A 16842-nucleotide genomic window follows, 5' to 3' on the forward strand; every position below is an offset into this window, starting at 1 on the left:
ACACAGAGGTTACCAGAGGGAAGGGGGTTGGGAGTAGTAAAGAGTAAGGGGTGAAATGTATGGTGACCGAAGATGGTTTGGCTTCGAGTGGTGGGACACAATGCAACATACGGATCTTGTGTCATAGAAATGTACATTTGAAACCTATATGACCAATGTCATGCCACTAAATTTAATAAAATAAAAATGTTAAAACAAAATATAAAATAAACAAGAATACAGGAATATTCCATTAGCCTAAATACCTAGTTGTGGCAAACTAATACTCTACATTGCATTTCCAAGTTAATTTGTTAGTCCCTTTAATTGACAGGTAAAACAAAATACATTTTTACAGGAAGGAATTTCTTTAATTATGTTCTCAATTTTAAGGGAATCCTCACAGTCTTTTTATACCAACTGCATCAATAACAAATCAGTGAGGTAAGATCAGCAAGTCAATAGATTTCTGGATGTTAATTTTGTATCCTGCAACATTGCTGAATTCATTTATTAAATCTAGTGGTGTTTAGATGGAGTCTTTAGGGTTTCTATGTACAATATTATGTCAACTGTGAATAATGACGGTTTTACTTCTTGCTTTCCAATTTGGATATCTTTTATTTCTTTTTCTTGTCTGATTGCTATGGCTAGCACTTCCAATACTATGTTGAACAGGAGTGGTGAATGTGGGCATCCCTGTCTTGTTCCTATTCTTAGGGGAAATGGTTTTAATATTTGCCCATTGAATATGATGTTGCTGTCAGTTTGTCATATATGGCTTTTATTATGTTGACATATGATCTCCCTATTCCCACTTTGCTGAGAGTGTTTTTTTAAAAATATATTTTATTGATTTTTTACAGAGAGGAAGGGAGAGAGATAGAGAGTCAGAAACATCGATGAGAGAGAAACATCGATCAGCTGCCTCCTGCACATCTCCCACCGGGGACGTGCCCGCAACCCAGGTACATGCCCCTGACCGGAATTGAACCTGGGACCTTTCAGTCCGCAGGCCGACGCTCTATCCACTGAGCCAAACCGGTCTTGGCGAGAGTTTTTATTAAAAAAGGGAATCAGATTTTTGTCAAATGCTTTTTCTGCACCAATTGATATGATCATGTGGTTTTTGTTTTTCAATTTGTTTATGTGATGTATCACTTTTATTGATTTGCAGATATTGTATCAGCCTTGCATCCCCAGAATAAATCCCACTTGGTCATGATGCATGACCTTTTTAATGTATTGCTGGATACGATTTGCTAATATTTCACTGAGAATTTTAGCATCTATGTTCATCAGGGATATTGACCTGTAATTCTCTTTTTTTGTAGTGTCTTTATCTGGTTTTGGGATTAGGGTAATCCTGGCTTTATAGAAAGAGCTTGGAAGTGTTCCTTTCTCTTGAATTTTTGGAATAGTTTGAGGAGAATATGTGTTAGTTCTTCTCTGAATGTTTGGTAAAACTCTCCTGTGAAGTTGTCAGACCAGAACTTTTGTTTGCTGGAAGTTTTTTTTGTTTGTTTGTTTGTTTTTTACTGCTTCAATTTTCTTTGGTAGTTATTGGCCTATTCAGGTTTTCTGATTCTTCATGATTGAGTTTTAGAAGATTATATTTCTCTAGGAGTATGTCCATTTTGTCTTGGTTGTCCATTTTGTTGCAACAGAGTTATTTGTGGTAATTTTTTTACAATCCTTTGTATTTCTGTGGGGTCAGTTGTTACTTCACCTCTTTCATTTCTGATTTTGTTCGTTTGGGTCTTCTCTCTCTGTTTCTTGGTGAGCCTGGCTAGGGGTTCATCAATCTTGTTTACTCTTTCAAAGAACCAGCTCTTGGTTCTATTGATCTTTTGTATTTTTTTTTAATCTCTATGCCATTTATTTCTGCTCTGATCTTAATTATTTACTTCCTACATACTATGAGCTTTTCTTGTTGCTCTCTTTCTAGTTCTTTAAGTTGTAGGATTAGATAACTTATTACCAGTTTTTTGTTTTTTTGTTTTTTTAGGTTGGCCTGTAGAGCTAAGAACTTCCCTCTCAGGACTGCTTTTGCTGTATCCCAGAAATTTTTGGTTGTTGTGTGTTCATTTTCATTTGTTCCAGGATGTTTTTTTATTTATTCTTTGATCTTTTTGGTAACCCCGTCATTGTTTAACAGCATGCTATGTAGCCTCCATGTGTTTGATTGTTTTTATTGCAGTTGATCTGTAATTTTATGCCATTGTGATCTGAGAGTATGCTTGATATATTTCAATCTTCTTGCATTTAGCTTATGTCCTAATATGTGGTCTATATTTGAAAATGTCCCATGTGCACTTGAGAATATATACTCTGTAGCTTTAGGATGAAATGTTCTAAGGATATTAATTAGTTCCATCTGATCTAGTGAGTTGTTTAGGATTGCTGTTTCTTTGCTGATTTTTTTTTGTCTTGAGGATTTATTCAGTGATGTCAATGGGTATTAAAGTCCCCTACTATGATTATATTGCTGTCTATCTCTCCCTTGAAATCTTCCAAAAGTTTTTAAAATGTATTTGGGTGCTCCTATATTGGGTGCATATATGTTTATCAGAGTTATATTCTCTTGTTGGATTGATCCCTTCAGTATTATGAAGTGGCCTTCCTTATCTCTTGTTATGGCCTTCACTTTGAGGTCTATTTTGTCAGATATAAGTATTGCTACCCCAGATTTTTTTGCTTTTTTATTTGCCTGAAAATTTATTTTTTGTTCATCCCTTCACTTTCAGTCTGTGTGAGTCCTTTGTTCTGAGTTGGATCTCTTGTAGACAGCATATATATGGGTCATGGTTTCTTTTTTTTTTTTTCTTGGCAACAGAGGTCAGCTTTTATTGGCCCTGTTACAAAAGAGCCAGTTTAGTCAAAAAGACCAAAGCCCATGTCATCATCAGACTCCTCAGATTCTTCTTTCTTTGCTTCCACTTTCTTCTCCTCAGCTGGGGCAGCAGCGGTGGAGGGGGCAGGACCTGCTGCTGGTGCAGCACTAGCTGCAGGGGCAGGTCCACCAGCCCCTACATTGCAGATGAGACTCCCAATGTTGACGTTGGCTAGAGCCTTTGCAAACAAGCCTGGCCAGAAAGGCTCAACATTCACACCGGCTGCTTTAATGAGGGCGTTGATCTTATCCTCCGTCACTGTCACCTCATCCTCATGTAGGATCAGGGCCGAGTAGATGCAGGTGAGCTCCGAGACTGAGGCCGTGGCAAGGGCGAGTGCTGCCGGGAGTGGTGCTAGTCGCTGGATGAAGTGAGGGCTTCACCCCAACGCGGCCTTAGCTCCCTCGGAAGAACCGAGCACCTTACCGGCAGCGGGGGGTGGGGGGGGGGTGGGGGGGGGAAGGAGCTGCGTCATGTTTTCTTATCCATTCAGATACCCTATGCCTTTTAATTGGAGCATTTAATCAATTTACACTTAAAGTTATTATTGATAGGTACTTGTTAGTTGCCATTTTTATTCTTTATGCCTGTGTTCCTTTCTATTTCTTCTTTTTACAGCAATTGCTTTAGCATTTCTTGCATTGCTGGCTTGGTGGTAATAAATTCCCTTAGCTTTATTTGTTTGCGAAGCTCCTGATATCACTTTCAATTTTGAATGATAGCCTTGCTGAATAGAGTATTCTTGGATTCAGTTTCTTGCTTTGCATCACTTTGTGTACTTCATTCACTTCCCTTCTGGCTTTATGTGTTTCTGTTTAGAAATCAGCTGATAGTCTAATGCAGGGGTCCTCAAACTTTTTAAACAGGGGGCCGGTTCACTGTCCCTCAGACCGTTGGAGGGCTGGACTATAGTTTAAAAAAAAAAAACTATGAACAAATTCCTATGCACACTGCACATATCTTATTTTGAAGTAAAAAAACAAAATGGGAACAAATACAATATTTGTATTTGCATGTGGCCCGCGGGCCGTAGTTTGAGGACCCCTGGTCTAATGGGAGATCCCTTGTAGGTAACCTTCTGTCTCTCTCTGGCAGCCTTTAAGATTCTTACTTTGTCATTGACATTTACCATTTAATTACAGTGTGTTTTGGTGTTGGTCTTTTTGGGTTCATCTTGTTTGGGAATCTCTGTGCTTCCTGGACTTGTGTAGCTTTTTTCTTCCCAAAGTCAGGGAAGTTTTCTGTCATTATTACTTCAAACAGATTTTCTATTCCTTGCTCAGCTTCCTCTCCTTCTGGCACCCCTATTATGTGAATGTTGTTTTGTTTTGTGTTGTCCCAAAGCTTCCTTAGTTTATTTTTTAATGTTTTTATTGATTTCAGAGTAGGGAGAGGGAGAGAGATAGAAACGTCAATGATGAGAATCATTAATCAGCTGTCTCTTGCATGTCCCCTACTGGGGATTGAGCCTTCAGGCATGTGACACTTCAGTCCACAGGCTGATGCTCTAGCCACTGAGCAAAACTGGCTATGGTCCTCCTTCTTTTTAATTTTTTTTTCCAGTTTCTGCTTTTCTTGGGAGTTTTTCTGCCATGTCTTCTAACTCTCTGATTTGGTCCTCAGCTTCTAGTGCGCTGTTGAAACCTTCTATTGTGTTCTGTATTGTAGCTATGTCATTCTTTGTTTCCTCTTAATTCTTACACATGTTGGTGAATTTCTCATCCACATGTTTGAACATCCTTATAACCATTACTCTGACTTCTTTCTTTGATAAATAGCTTGCCTCCATTCATTTAGTTCCATTTCTGGTGATTCCTCCTTTTCTTGCATATGGGGGTTGTTTCTTTGTCTCCCCATTGTTGCTGTTCTTTTGTGATTGTTTCTATGAATTATAACTGCTATGCCACCCAGATTGTTTGAATTGGTCTTATGTAGTAGATGTTTTGTGGGACCCAGTGGTGCAGTCACTCAGGTGTCCTGGGCTGGGTGTTCTAGCAATGCCCCTTACTTGAGATATTTGGGTTCCCCTGATGTATTTGGGTCTTGAATGTTATTGTCTCATTTGTGCATGGAGTCTCCTCTCAGGGTATCTGATTATGTGGCTCGCTGTCCACCACTTCATGCTAACTGTTGTGGAGGTCCTGACTGAACAGCATAAAATACAACACAACAACACATGACACAGAAGAAACAGAACATGAATGTACACAGCTATAATTCCAATAAAAGTGACCACCTGAGAAAAGAGAATTAGGAAAGAGAAAAGAGAACAAGAATGATAGAAAGGAAGAAAGAAAGAAAGAAAGAAAGAAAGAAAGGAAGAAAGAAAGAAAGAAAGAAAGAAAGAAAGAAAGAAAGAAAGAAAGAATATGGGGAGAAAACAGAACAAGACAAACAAATACACCTAAAAACATCCAGAAAAAGTGGGAAGGCAGAATCTGTAGATGCAGAGCTTAAATAAAAAAATAAAGTTAAAGAATTGGATGAATAGGGGAAGTACCATGGTTTGGAATAGAGGAGGGAGAAAAGAAATGAGAAGACAAGAAGCAGAAATAAAAAATAAACAAAATAAACAAAATAATTTTTAAAGGAGAATAGAGGAGAGAGCAGATAGACCTACATTTAGAAAGTGAAACAAGTTTAAAAAATTAGGAGAAGAAAAGAGCAAGAGGGGAGAGATTAAAATAAAATGAAAGAAAAAAAATTGAGTAGTGAAGAAAAAGATAAGAGAAGGGTAAGCGGAGTAGGAGCAGGAAAGAGGAAATTAGATATATGAATAAACCAACAGCGACTAGAATAATAACACATCAATAAAGCAGTTAAAGAAGATCATTTTTTTAAAAGGGAAAGAAAAAAAGGAAAACGTGGAAAGGAAGAAAAAATGAGAGGAAAAAAGAGAAGAAAGGAAGAAAAGGGTGCAAAAAATAAAATAAAAAATAATAATAATAAAAGAAAAAAGTGAAGTGTTGTTCGCTTCAGCTGAGTTTCAATGTCCCAGGGGAGCTGGTTTAGGACCCCACTTCTCTGTTCTGTCTGCCAATTCTGGGCTTCCTGTGAGGTACTGAGGTGCTGACCATTGTCAGGCACTGTCTTTGGCTTTTAGCTCCCTGCTTGAAGCTCCAGGTGACCCACCGGTCCCCTGCTTGTGTCTGTCTCCACAGGCCTTGGCTGCTAGCAGGAGGGCCAGACTGCCCTCTTCGCCTGTCTGCCAGCTGTCAGTCTTAACCACTCAAGCGTCTGTTTCTGACAGGGCTTTAGGTGGGGTTGGCGCTGTTTCGCTTTCAGGGAGTAATATGGGTGTTTTTTCCTGACCCAGAGCTACTCCTCCAAGAGTGGCCCAAAATATTACTCTGGCCTTGGTTGGTCAGAGATCCTTGTATGGAGACCAATGGGGTTGGCTGGCCACCTGGAGTTTTTATCAGTCTGGTTTCCAGAATAGCAGGGTGGACGGCCCCTCTCCCAATCCCGTCACTGAGGGCTCTTTGGGACTATTCAGACCCGTAAACTTGGCCTCTGCCTGGAATTTCTCTGTGTAGCTCAAAATGCAGGTGTGGCAGGCTGTGTCACCTACCCTGGGGCTACTGGGAGGGGCTCGCTTCTCTGGGGAGAAATGGCCACTTAGGTTTGGAAGCTTAAGAACGTCCCAAAGCAGGACTCCTGGCCACGGGTCTCTGCCCTGCTTCCTGCCTCAGCCTCTTCTCAGGCGCCTCAAGTCCGTGCCTCCCTCCCTGCGCCAAAGCCTCGGGAATTGAAAAGTCCTGTGTCCTGAATTTAGAGAATAAAAACAAAGACAAGAGTAAACAAAGCCAGCAACGAAACCGCGGCTTTCTCTCCCACAGCCCCACGCTGCTTTCCCCTCCTGGCACCGCCGGTCGAGGGGCGGCTGTGGTTTTGGGTGCAGACTCCCTGGTTCAGCAGCCTGTGCCTTCTCCTTTTCACAGCTGGGTGTTATACCTGCCACCAAGGGATGCGGCCTTGGTGCAACGCAGCTTCCCCCTCTCCCTCTTGGCCCCCTGGCCCGCTGCCCCGCTTAGGCCCGTGTCTCCATTCCTGCTGGTCTCCAGGCATCCTCTGCCCTTTGCTGTTAGTTGTCTCCTATGCCTAATTTGTTAATTCCGGGTGGATGTTCTCCAATTTAGTTGTATTTACAGTCTGGCCCCAGGACAAGGTGCTTGACACATCTGCCTATTCAGCTGCCATTTTTACTTCCCCCACACTGTACTCTTTGAACCCATGAATAATTTACCTAGAGCAGTGGTCGGCAAACTGCGGCTCCCGAGCCACATGCAGCTCTTTGGCCCCTTGAGTGTGGCTCTTCCTAAGCCTTAGGAGTGCCCTAATTAAGTTAATAACAATGTACCTACCTCTATAGTTTAAGTTTAAAAAATTTGGCTCTCAAAAGAAATTTAAATCATTGTACTGTTGACATTTGGCTCTGTTGACTAATGAATTTGCTGACCACTGACCTAGAGGATTTTAAATTAGTGGCCTAGCTCATCATAAGAGATTATCAGAGATAACCTTTTGACCTATCTATAAGGAAGGGCAAGGACTAATTATGTGCGCCTGCCCTTCTAATTGTCCTGCAATGACCTTCCTCCCCTCTGAAGTCCCCAGGCACTTACCTTATTCTTATCTCAGAATGCCATCTACACTTCATCTTTCCTTTTCTGACCCTGACCCTCTCATGTATGTGGGGTTCCCAAACATATATGGGTAATTAAACTTGGTTGTTTTCTGTTGTGGCTCTGTCTCATGTGGATTTAATTATTACACCAACTGAAAGAACCTCCCAACAACACAGTCTTCCTACTTGTTCCTGAGTTTTGTTGATAGCTAACAATTAAGTTTAAGGGAAAATGTAATCTTTCTTACATTCCCTCCTTAATTCCAAATGTATAAAAGAAACTGCCAAACTGTCATTCTCCAGAACATTTGAGATCTTGCTTCTCAGAATTGTCATCAGTTTGGCTCAAATAAACTCATAAACGTTATTTACAGTTTTGGATGTTTCTTATGTCAACATTTCCCCCCTCTCTTTACATCTTGTTTTTGCTTCTATAACAGAAGAAGGCTGAGCTAACTGTCTTTTTTTTTTTTTGGAAAAAAAAATATTTTTAAAAATTGATTTCAGAGGGGAAGGGAGAGGGAGAGAGAGATAGAAACATCAATGATGAGAGGGAATCATTGATCAGCGGTCTCCTGCACACCTCCTACTTGAGGATTGAGCCCCCAACCCAGGCATGTGCCCTGACTGGGAACCTAACTGTGACCTCCTGGTTCATAGGGCGATGCTCATCCACTGTGCTACACTGGCCAGGCTGAGTTAACTGACCCCTGAGGGTTCTTCCATCCTTTGAGGTCTGTAAGTTTCTTTGAAATCTCAAGTCTGAATGGGGTCCTGCAACTTTCATCGGCCCGTCTACAGTTTCCTCCTCTGACGGTAAGAATCCCTGCTTCGTTCCTCAGATGTAGAGGATCCCACGTTCGTGGGCAGAGTTGCTTCTTCCAACTTGACACAAACTCCCAATGTTGACAAACTCTGGTGGCCTCCTCAATCTGTGAAAATGCCATAGTATGTGGAGGTGGAGGCTGTTACACTTTTTTTAAAAAAATTGTGGTAAAATATAGGTAACAGAACTTATAACCTTCACCATCTTAAGTCTACAACACAGTGAAATTAAGTACATTCACATTGTTGCACAATTATCACCACTATCCATTTCCAGAACCTTTTCATCTTCCCAACTGAGCGTTTATAATCATTAAACACTAACTCCCTCCTCATTCCACCCGTCCCTGGAAACCACCATTTTACGTTTTGTCTCTATGAATTTGACTATCCTAGGTATCAAGCGTAAGTGGAATTATACAATATTTGCCCTTTTGTGTCTGGTTTATTTTACTTAGAATAATGTTTTAAAGTTTCATTCATGTTATAGCATGACAATTTTATTCATTTTTAAGGCTGAATAATATTGTATTGTATGTATATACCATATTCTGTTTATCCATCATCTTTTGATGGACATTTGGGTTATTTGTACCTTTTGGTTATTGTGAATAATGCTGCTATAAACATTGGTGTACAGTTAAGTTCCTGCTTTCATTACTTTTGGATACATCCGGAGGAGTGATTGTACTGGATCATATTATAGATAATTCTACTTTTTTTAAAAAATATATTTTATTGATTTTTTACAGAGAGGAAGGGAGAGAGATAGAGAGCTAGAAACATCGATGAGAGAGAAACATCGATCAGCCGCCTTCTGCACATCTCCTACTGGGGATGTGCCCGCAACCAAGGTACATGCCCCCGACCGGAATCAAACCCGGGACCTCTCAGTCCGCAGGCCGACGCTCCATCCACTGAGCCAAACCGGTTTCGGCTAATTCTACTTTTTGAGCAACTTGCAAACTGTTTTTCAAAGTGGCTACATCAATTTACATTCCCATCAGCAATGCACAAGGGTTCCAATTTTTCACCAGCACTTATTTTCTGTTTTTATAAACAACAAGTGGCCTGCTGCACGGATTTGTGCACTTCGAAAGGAAACTAATTAGAAGAAATATTTTAATATCACTATTCTCCCTCTCTCTCTAATAGAAGTGTCAGAGATGAAATAAAATTAGTAAAATGTATATGAAAATAATATATAAATTGATTAATAAACTAACAATAACATGATATAACAACAACAAAGACATGATATAAAAACATGATATAAAACAACATCGATAAAAACAATGACTGATAAATTGATTAAACTTATTCTAATATCTCCCTGTATACCACCAAGTCACCGCAGCTGTGCAGTAACCAGATTCAGGGCTGACAGTGCCCCAGTAACAACATAGCCCGCGGCCAAAGGTAGAATGGCGCGGCCCACAAGTATCGGGCTCCCTCCTCTCTGGTTCCAGGGTGTGTCACCAGAGAACCACTGCTGCCAAGTCACTGCAGCTCTGGCTTTGAGCGTCTGCCCCCTGGTGGTCAGTGCGTGTCATATATACCAGTCAGTTGGCCTGTCGGCCGGTCACTTAGCCTTTTATATATATAGGTAGCCATACTAATGGCTATTAGAAGTAGTATTGCATTATGGGCTTGATTTGCCTTTTTCTCATCACTAGTGATGGTGAGCATTTTTTCATTTGATAATTGGCCATTTGTATATCTTCTTTGGAGAAATGTCTATTCAAGTTCGTTGCTGAGGCCGTTACCAGTAAAAGCTGATTCTGTACTTTGTCCAAGTCAGTATAGGCTAGATTATGCTGCAGCAACAACCAGCTCTAATATCTCAGTTGCTGAAGACAACAAAGTTTATTCCTCACTCCTCTTACATGTCCTGCACAGGTCCACAGGGGAGCATTGCTCATTGTGGTACGGACACAAGCTGACAGTGACTTCATTGCCATAGGTCTTCCACTGTTACCACAGTAACGTGAAAGGGGCATGTCAAAGCACGGGCTTGGTCTCAGAGCTTCTGCTCTCATTCCATTTACCAAAGCGAGTCACATGGTTATGCCCAACTTCAAAGGTGAAATTTAAGTAAAGCAGGGAACTCTTCTGGCATGAGCTTGGAAAAAGAAGAAACAGTATATTTGTGAAGAGCAGCAATGACCGCTACCCCTGACCAGCGACACTACACTCCCCTTCAGGCAGTTCTTTCTCCAGCCTCATCTGGGGTTGGGTTAGAGCTGGGAACCTAGCGCCATCCGGAACAATGTTAGTTGTTACTAGCATCTCTGGTTTCTTCCTCGGCTGCCAATCTTTGCAGTTTATTGTAAAAGATTATATCCCCTTTCTTTAATTGCCACTGTGAATTTTTGACTATTTCCCCCTATATTTTATTAAGTTATTATATTTCAGATCAGGGAGATTCTGGTGCCCTGTGTCAGTTGGCACCTGGAACTCTTCTCTTGCACAAATATTAAAGATGCAATGCAAAGGCAAGATCTGGGTAATGTCCTACCAAGCCCTGAACAGGAAACCCATTACAGGCAACGAACAGTTAACATTCATTAAACATTTATTCTATATCAGGCACTGGATTTATTATCTCATCTAACCCTCCCCCTAACCCCTTAAGATCAATACCATTACTATACTCATTTTGTATCTGGGGAAACTGAGGCTGAGATCAAATGCTGCACACATGGTAAATGACGCATCCTGCGTTCCCTGGGGCCTGCCCGCTGCTCACCCCTGCCCACGTCTCTGGAGCAAGCAGAGGCCTCCTCCGAGCTGAGCTGGAGATCAAGGGGGACTTGACTCGGCCTGACTGGCTTGCTCCGAAGCCACTCCACTTCCCCACACCGTGTGTGTCCCTCGGTGGAACAACATCTCACTGGGAACTAGAACAAGTAGCTCAGAAATACAGTTTGCAAATAGACGAGTTCTGAGCCTGGTTTTGAATTGTAATTGTGTTGGAAATTGAATTGGGTGCTGAGGCTTTAGTTAATTCCCATGTAAAACAGAGGTTCTTGCTGGGCACTGAGCTTGCACATGATCTGTGGTCCTGGGCCCTAGAAGCAGGTTGGATCGGTGTGAGAGTTTCCCAGGACAGTGCTCACTGTTTCATCACTTCTTAAATCGGGTTCGCGAGCCCTGGCTGGTGTGGCTCACTTGGTTGGGACGTCACTGGTACACCAAGTGGTTGCGGGTTTATCCCCTAATATCTCTTTCTCCCCCTCCCTTCCCCTCACTCTATATAAAAAAAAAAACAACAAAAACAAGAAACATCCTCCAGTGAGGATTTAAAAAAGGGGGGCCATGACCCAGTGCTATTAATTCCTATCTTAAAAAATCTAAAATCTTTTGTTCAAAATTTCAAATAATCTTTAAAATTAAAAAAGTATATATCTTTATGCCAGGCCAGTGAGGCTCAGTGGTTGAGCGTTGACTTATGAGCCAGGAGGTCATGGTTTGATTCCAGTCAGGGCACATGCCTGGGTTGTGGGCTCGATCCCAGTGTGGGCTCTGAATTTCAGCGCACACAGTTCATTACTAGATCATTCCTCTAGGTGGCAGCAAAATCCTCACATAAACTTTCTCTTCATTTCTGAATTTTCTTATCACAGATTTTTTTTATGCCAACGATGGAATCCGGACCTTGAACTTCTTTCAGCCTTTTCAGTCGTTTACCGCAGAGTGAGCTAAATGTGCTAAAGTGCTGACGCTGTCATTGTTTCAGGTTTGAGTGCTGGATGATTGTTGGAAGGGCTCAGGTAGCACAGATTTCCCCCAACTGAACTACAAACACTGACTAGACCTTTGACATTTGTGTGTCCTCAGTCCCTGGGCAGAGTTGGTTGAACAGGTAAACGAGTGCATAACCGCCAGAAACACACAGTGCTAAGTATCTAGCTTGAGAAAAGGCTTTATATGGCCATTTCTGTGGGCACCCCAGTGTCCCAGGCAAGGTCCATAATGTCAAGGAGAAGAAAGCAACTCTGGCTGTCTTAGCAGAAACGGCATTTACTGGGACGATACGGGAGTATATTCTAGAATCACGAGGAAGGTCCACCCGGGACTGTCCCCTCATTTGCATCAAGCATCCCAGGCTTCTGGGCGGTGCCTCCTCTGCCCGAGCCTGTCACGTTCCAGAGCCCCAGCTGGAGGGGCCTGACAGCCGCCAGGGAGCACCCAGTGCGCTGGCCCCCAGCCAGGGGCAGGCTCCCCCGGGTGTGCAGGGCCTTGGCCAGCTCCGCCTCGTCATGTATTTTGTATTACCGCTCATTTACTCTCCTTAACTTAGAAGAGTTGTGAAGAACGTAGACTTCGTGGCTGGACTTTCACTGGGCTCCAGGTGTCTCAGCAGGAAGCGCTCTGTTCACTGACCGCTTCTGGCCGGTTATCTACCTGGTTTAGAAATGTTAGAGTTTCGGAAAACGGAAATCGGTACTGTGTTTTACCAAATTCCTTAGGAGCACGACGCTTTTCTCCCTTAATGTGTTTCTACAGAGAATGACATTGACATACTTACTAATATTGACCCTGTCTTGCATTTATGAGATTAATTCATTCAACAATTCATCACAGTTCATTACAATATGACAAATACCTGTTGAGTGCTCAGCACAAGCAGTGCTCTCAGCCCAGGATGAGCAGAAGAACACAACAGCAGGGAACAAAGCAGAAGGAAGTGCCCACCTGCGGGCACCCAGTCCAGCTGCAGGGGGCAGACAGTTATTTTAAAAATGTAAAATGGAAAGTGTTGATAGGAGAGGGGCACGTAATAGACATAGAATCCCAGCCATTTATAGCTACTCACTGTTTAAAAACAGATTTTCTTACAGACCCTGGGAACCTGAAGGCTGTATTACAAGGAGGAGAACAGGCCCCAGAGGCAAGGCAGCCCAGCACCCAGGTCAGGGAGGGAGCCCACCGGAAGGGAGGCAGCGGCTGCTAATCTTTGCAGCCTTCTGGGGCTAACGTTTGCAAGGACAATGAAAAGGCAGGCCCCGGGAACGCATTAACTTCAGATTTCCCCCCACTCACTAACCCTACGTGAGAGTTTGTTTGAAATGAAATGTCAGAGAGCATTCTGTTTTGTGTGTTTTAGGGTATTATATCGACTCAGTAGAGACAGGCAGTGATTTTGTGTCTGGTTTCAGTATGTCAGAGAGTTATAGTGCTGTGAAGAAAAATAAAATGTAGAAAAGGTTGGTGTGTGTGTGTGTGTGTGTGTGTGTGTGTGGAGCTGGAGAGAGAGAAAGAGCAAGAGAGAGAGAAAGATTTTAAACATGGTGGGAAGGAAGTGACATTTTATTTTATTTTAATTTATTTATTTATTTATTTTTAAATTAAATATATATTTTTTTTAATGCTCAGGGTACTATTTATTAGCAATAATTGTCATGAATAAGATAAGCTAAATAATTAGCTCAAGTTAACACCACTTTTAGAGCTGAACTTGAGCCTTGGTCTCCTGTATCTCAGTCCAGTGTTATGTTTGTTTGTTTTTTATAATTAAGTCTTTATTGTTCAGATTATTACATTTGTTCCTCTTTTTTTCCCCCCATAACTCCTTTCCTTCCAGTTCCCACCCCACCCTCCGCCCTCACTCCCCACCCACTGTCCTCATCCATAGGTGCACGATTTTTGTCCAGTCTCTTCCCGCATCTCTCACACCCCCTTTCCCCCCAAGAATAGTCAATCCATTCCCTTTCTATGTCCCTGATTCTATTGTAATCAACAGTTCATTCTGTTCATCAGATTATTCATTCACTTGATTCTTAGATTCACTTGTTGATAGATGCATATTTGTTGTTCATAATTTGTATCTTTACCTTTTTCTTCCTCTTCCTCTTCTTAAAGGATACCTTTCAGCATTTCATATAATCCTGGTTTGGTGGTGATGAACTCCTTTAGCTTTTCCGTATCTGTGAAGCTCTTTATCTGACCTTCAATTCTGAATGATAGCTTTGCTGGATAAAGTAATCTTGGTTGTAGGTTCTTGGCATTCATCACTTTGAATATTTCTTGCCATTCCCTTCTGGCCTGCAAAGTTTCTGTTGAGAAATCAGCTGACAGTCGTATAGGTATTCCCTTGTAGGTAACTGAGTTTCTTCCTCTTGCTGCTTTTAAGATTCTCTCTTTGTCTTTTGCTCTTGACATTTTAATGATGATGTGTCTTGGTGTGGTCCTCTTTGGATTCCTTTTGTTTGGGGTTCTCTGCGCTTCCTGGAGTTGTAAGTCTATTTCTTTCACCAGGTAGGGGAAGTTTTCTGTCATTATTTCTTCAAATAGGTTTTCAATATCTTGGTCTCTCTCATCTTCTGGCACCCCTATAATTCTGATGTTGGTACGCTTGAAGCTGTCCCAGAGGCTCCTTACACTACCTTCGTATTTTTGGATTCTTTTTTCATTTTGCTTTTCCAGTTGGGTGTTTTTTGCTTCTTCGCATTTCAAATCTTTGACTTGATTCTTGCGCTCCTCTTGTCTGCTGTTGGGAGTCTGTATAATATTCTTAATTTCAGTCAGTGTATGCTTAGTTTCTAGTTGGTTCTTTATCATAGCATCGAGGGTCTCATTAGATTTCTTGAGGATCTCACTACATTTATCGACGGCTTCTAGACAGTTCTTGAGAGCCCTTAAAAGTGTGGTTCTGAACTCTATATCCTCCATGGACAATTTTGTCCTGTTTCTTTGTCTCCGCATTTTTTATGCTTTCTTGGTGCACCCCCTAGTGGTCTTTGTAAATTAAATCTTTATTGTTCAGATTATTACATTTGTTCCTTCTTTTTTCCCCCCCCATAACTCCCCTCCTCCCAGTTCCCACCCCACCCTCCGCCCTCACTCCCCACCCACTGTCCTCATCCATAGGTGCACGATTTTTGTCCAGTCTCTTCCCGCATCTCCCACACCCCTTTCCCCCCCAAGAATAGTCAGTCCATTCCCTTTCTATGTCCCTGATTCTATTATAATCAACAGTTCATTCTGTTCATCAGATTATTTATTCACTTGATTCTTAGATTCACTTGTTGATAGATGCATATTTGTTGTTCATAATTTGTATCTTTACCTTTTTCTTCCTCTTCCTCTTCTTAAAGGATACCTTTCAGCATTTCATATGATCCTGGTTTGGTGGTGATGAACTCCTTTAGCTTTTCCTTATCTGTGAAGCTCTTTATCTGACCTTCAATTCTGAATGATAGCTTTGCTGGATAAAGTAATCTTGGTTGTAGGTTCTTGGTATTCATCACTTAATATTTCTTGCCACTCCCTTCTGGCCTGCAAAGTTTCTGTTGAGAAATCAGCTGACAGTCATATGGGTATTCCCTTGTAGGTAACTGAGTTTCTTCCTCTTGCTGCTTTTAAGATTCTCTCTTTGTCTTTTGCTCTTGGCATTTTAATGATGATGTGTCTTGGTGTGGTCCTCTTTGGATTCCTTTTGTTTGGGGTTCTCCGCGCTTCTTGGACCTGTAAGTCCATTTCTTTCACCCGGTGGGGGAAGTTTTCTGGCATTATTTCTTCAAATAGGTTTTCAATATCTTGGTCTCTCTCATCTTCTGGCACCCCTATAATTCTGATGTTGGTACACTTGAAGCTGTCCCAGAGGCTCCTTACACTATCCTTGCATTTTTGGAATCTTTTTTCATTTTGCTTTTCCGGTTGGGTGTTTTTTGCTTCCTTGCATTTCAAATCATTGACTTGATTCTTGTGCGCTCCTCTGGTCTGCTGTCGGGAGTCTGTATAATATTCTTTATTTCAGTCCGTGTATGCTTAATTTCTAGTTGGTTCCCCAATATAACATCGAGGGTCTCATTAGTTTTCTTGTAGATCTCATTAAGTTTATCGGCGACTTCTAAACAGTTCTTGAGAGACCTTAAAAGTGTGGTTCTGAACTCTATATCTTCCATTGACAATTTTGTCCTATTTCTTTGTCTCCGCATTTTGTTATGCTTCCTTGATGCACCCCCTTAGTGATCTTTGTGCGCAGTCTTATAGTTAAACCTTGATTGTTGTAGCTAATACCAGGGAGGGTTTGACCGCCAGGCCAAGTGGCTATGAGAATCAGCTGTGTCTGCAGTGAGAGAACTTCTGTCCTCTAGGGAGGTGCTAATGTGGCGTTTGCCTGAGGCTATCCGGCAAATGCCTCTGTGCAGGGCTTGGGCGGGGCGGGTCCCACAGGATCAACAGGGTGGGCCGGAGAGAGCAGCTATGGCGGCTCTCAGTCCTGTCCCCAGGGGCTCTGCCTCTCTGAGTCCCAGCACTCGCTGCAAACCTCGGAGAGAAAGCTGCACTCGCTCTGACCGAAGCCAGACAGTCCCGCTTCTCCCGTTTGAGTCTGGGTCCCTGAAGACTGGCCCGTATCTGGAGCTCAGAGTCTGCGACTCCCTCCTGATTGAAAACGCCAACCGCGCCCTCCGCCGCCAGCCCGCTCCGCGCGCTCCGCACCTCAGAATTTGACTTCAGCACTGCGCCTCCTCTGAGTGTCCGTATGCGTTTCTCTTTCCTCCTAGTTGT

General features: G+C 42.2%; 1 protein-coding gene across 1 annotated transcript; it reads right to left on the reverse strand.

Annotated features, from left to right (window-relative positions):
• Window positions 1-2787: 2787 nt before the first annotated feature.
• Window positions 2788-4611, reverse strand: LOC308532553 (large ribosomal subunit protein P1-like; the record flags this gene model as incomplete). The annotated part of the gene is made up of 2 exons (XM_081110086.1): window positions 2788-3212; window positions 4575-4611. 2 exons carry the CDS (start codon window positions 4609-4611, stop codon window positions 2854-2856), a joined length of 396 nt encoding a protein of 131 aa, XP_080966212.1. The 3' UTR covers window positions 2788-2853.
• Between the last annotated feature and the right edge of the window lie 12231 nt (window positions 4612-16842).

The sequence above is a fragment of the Myotis nattereri genome (assembly GCF_964212035.1).
Source record: "Myotis nattereri genome assembly, chromosome: 16".
Taxonomy (NCBI): domain Eukaryota; kingdom Metazoa; phylum Chordata; class Mammalia; order Chiroptera; family Vespertilionidae; genus Myotis; species Myotis nattereri.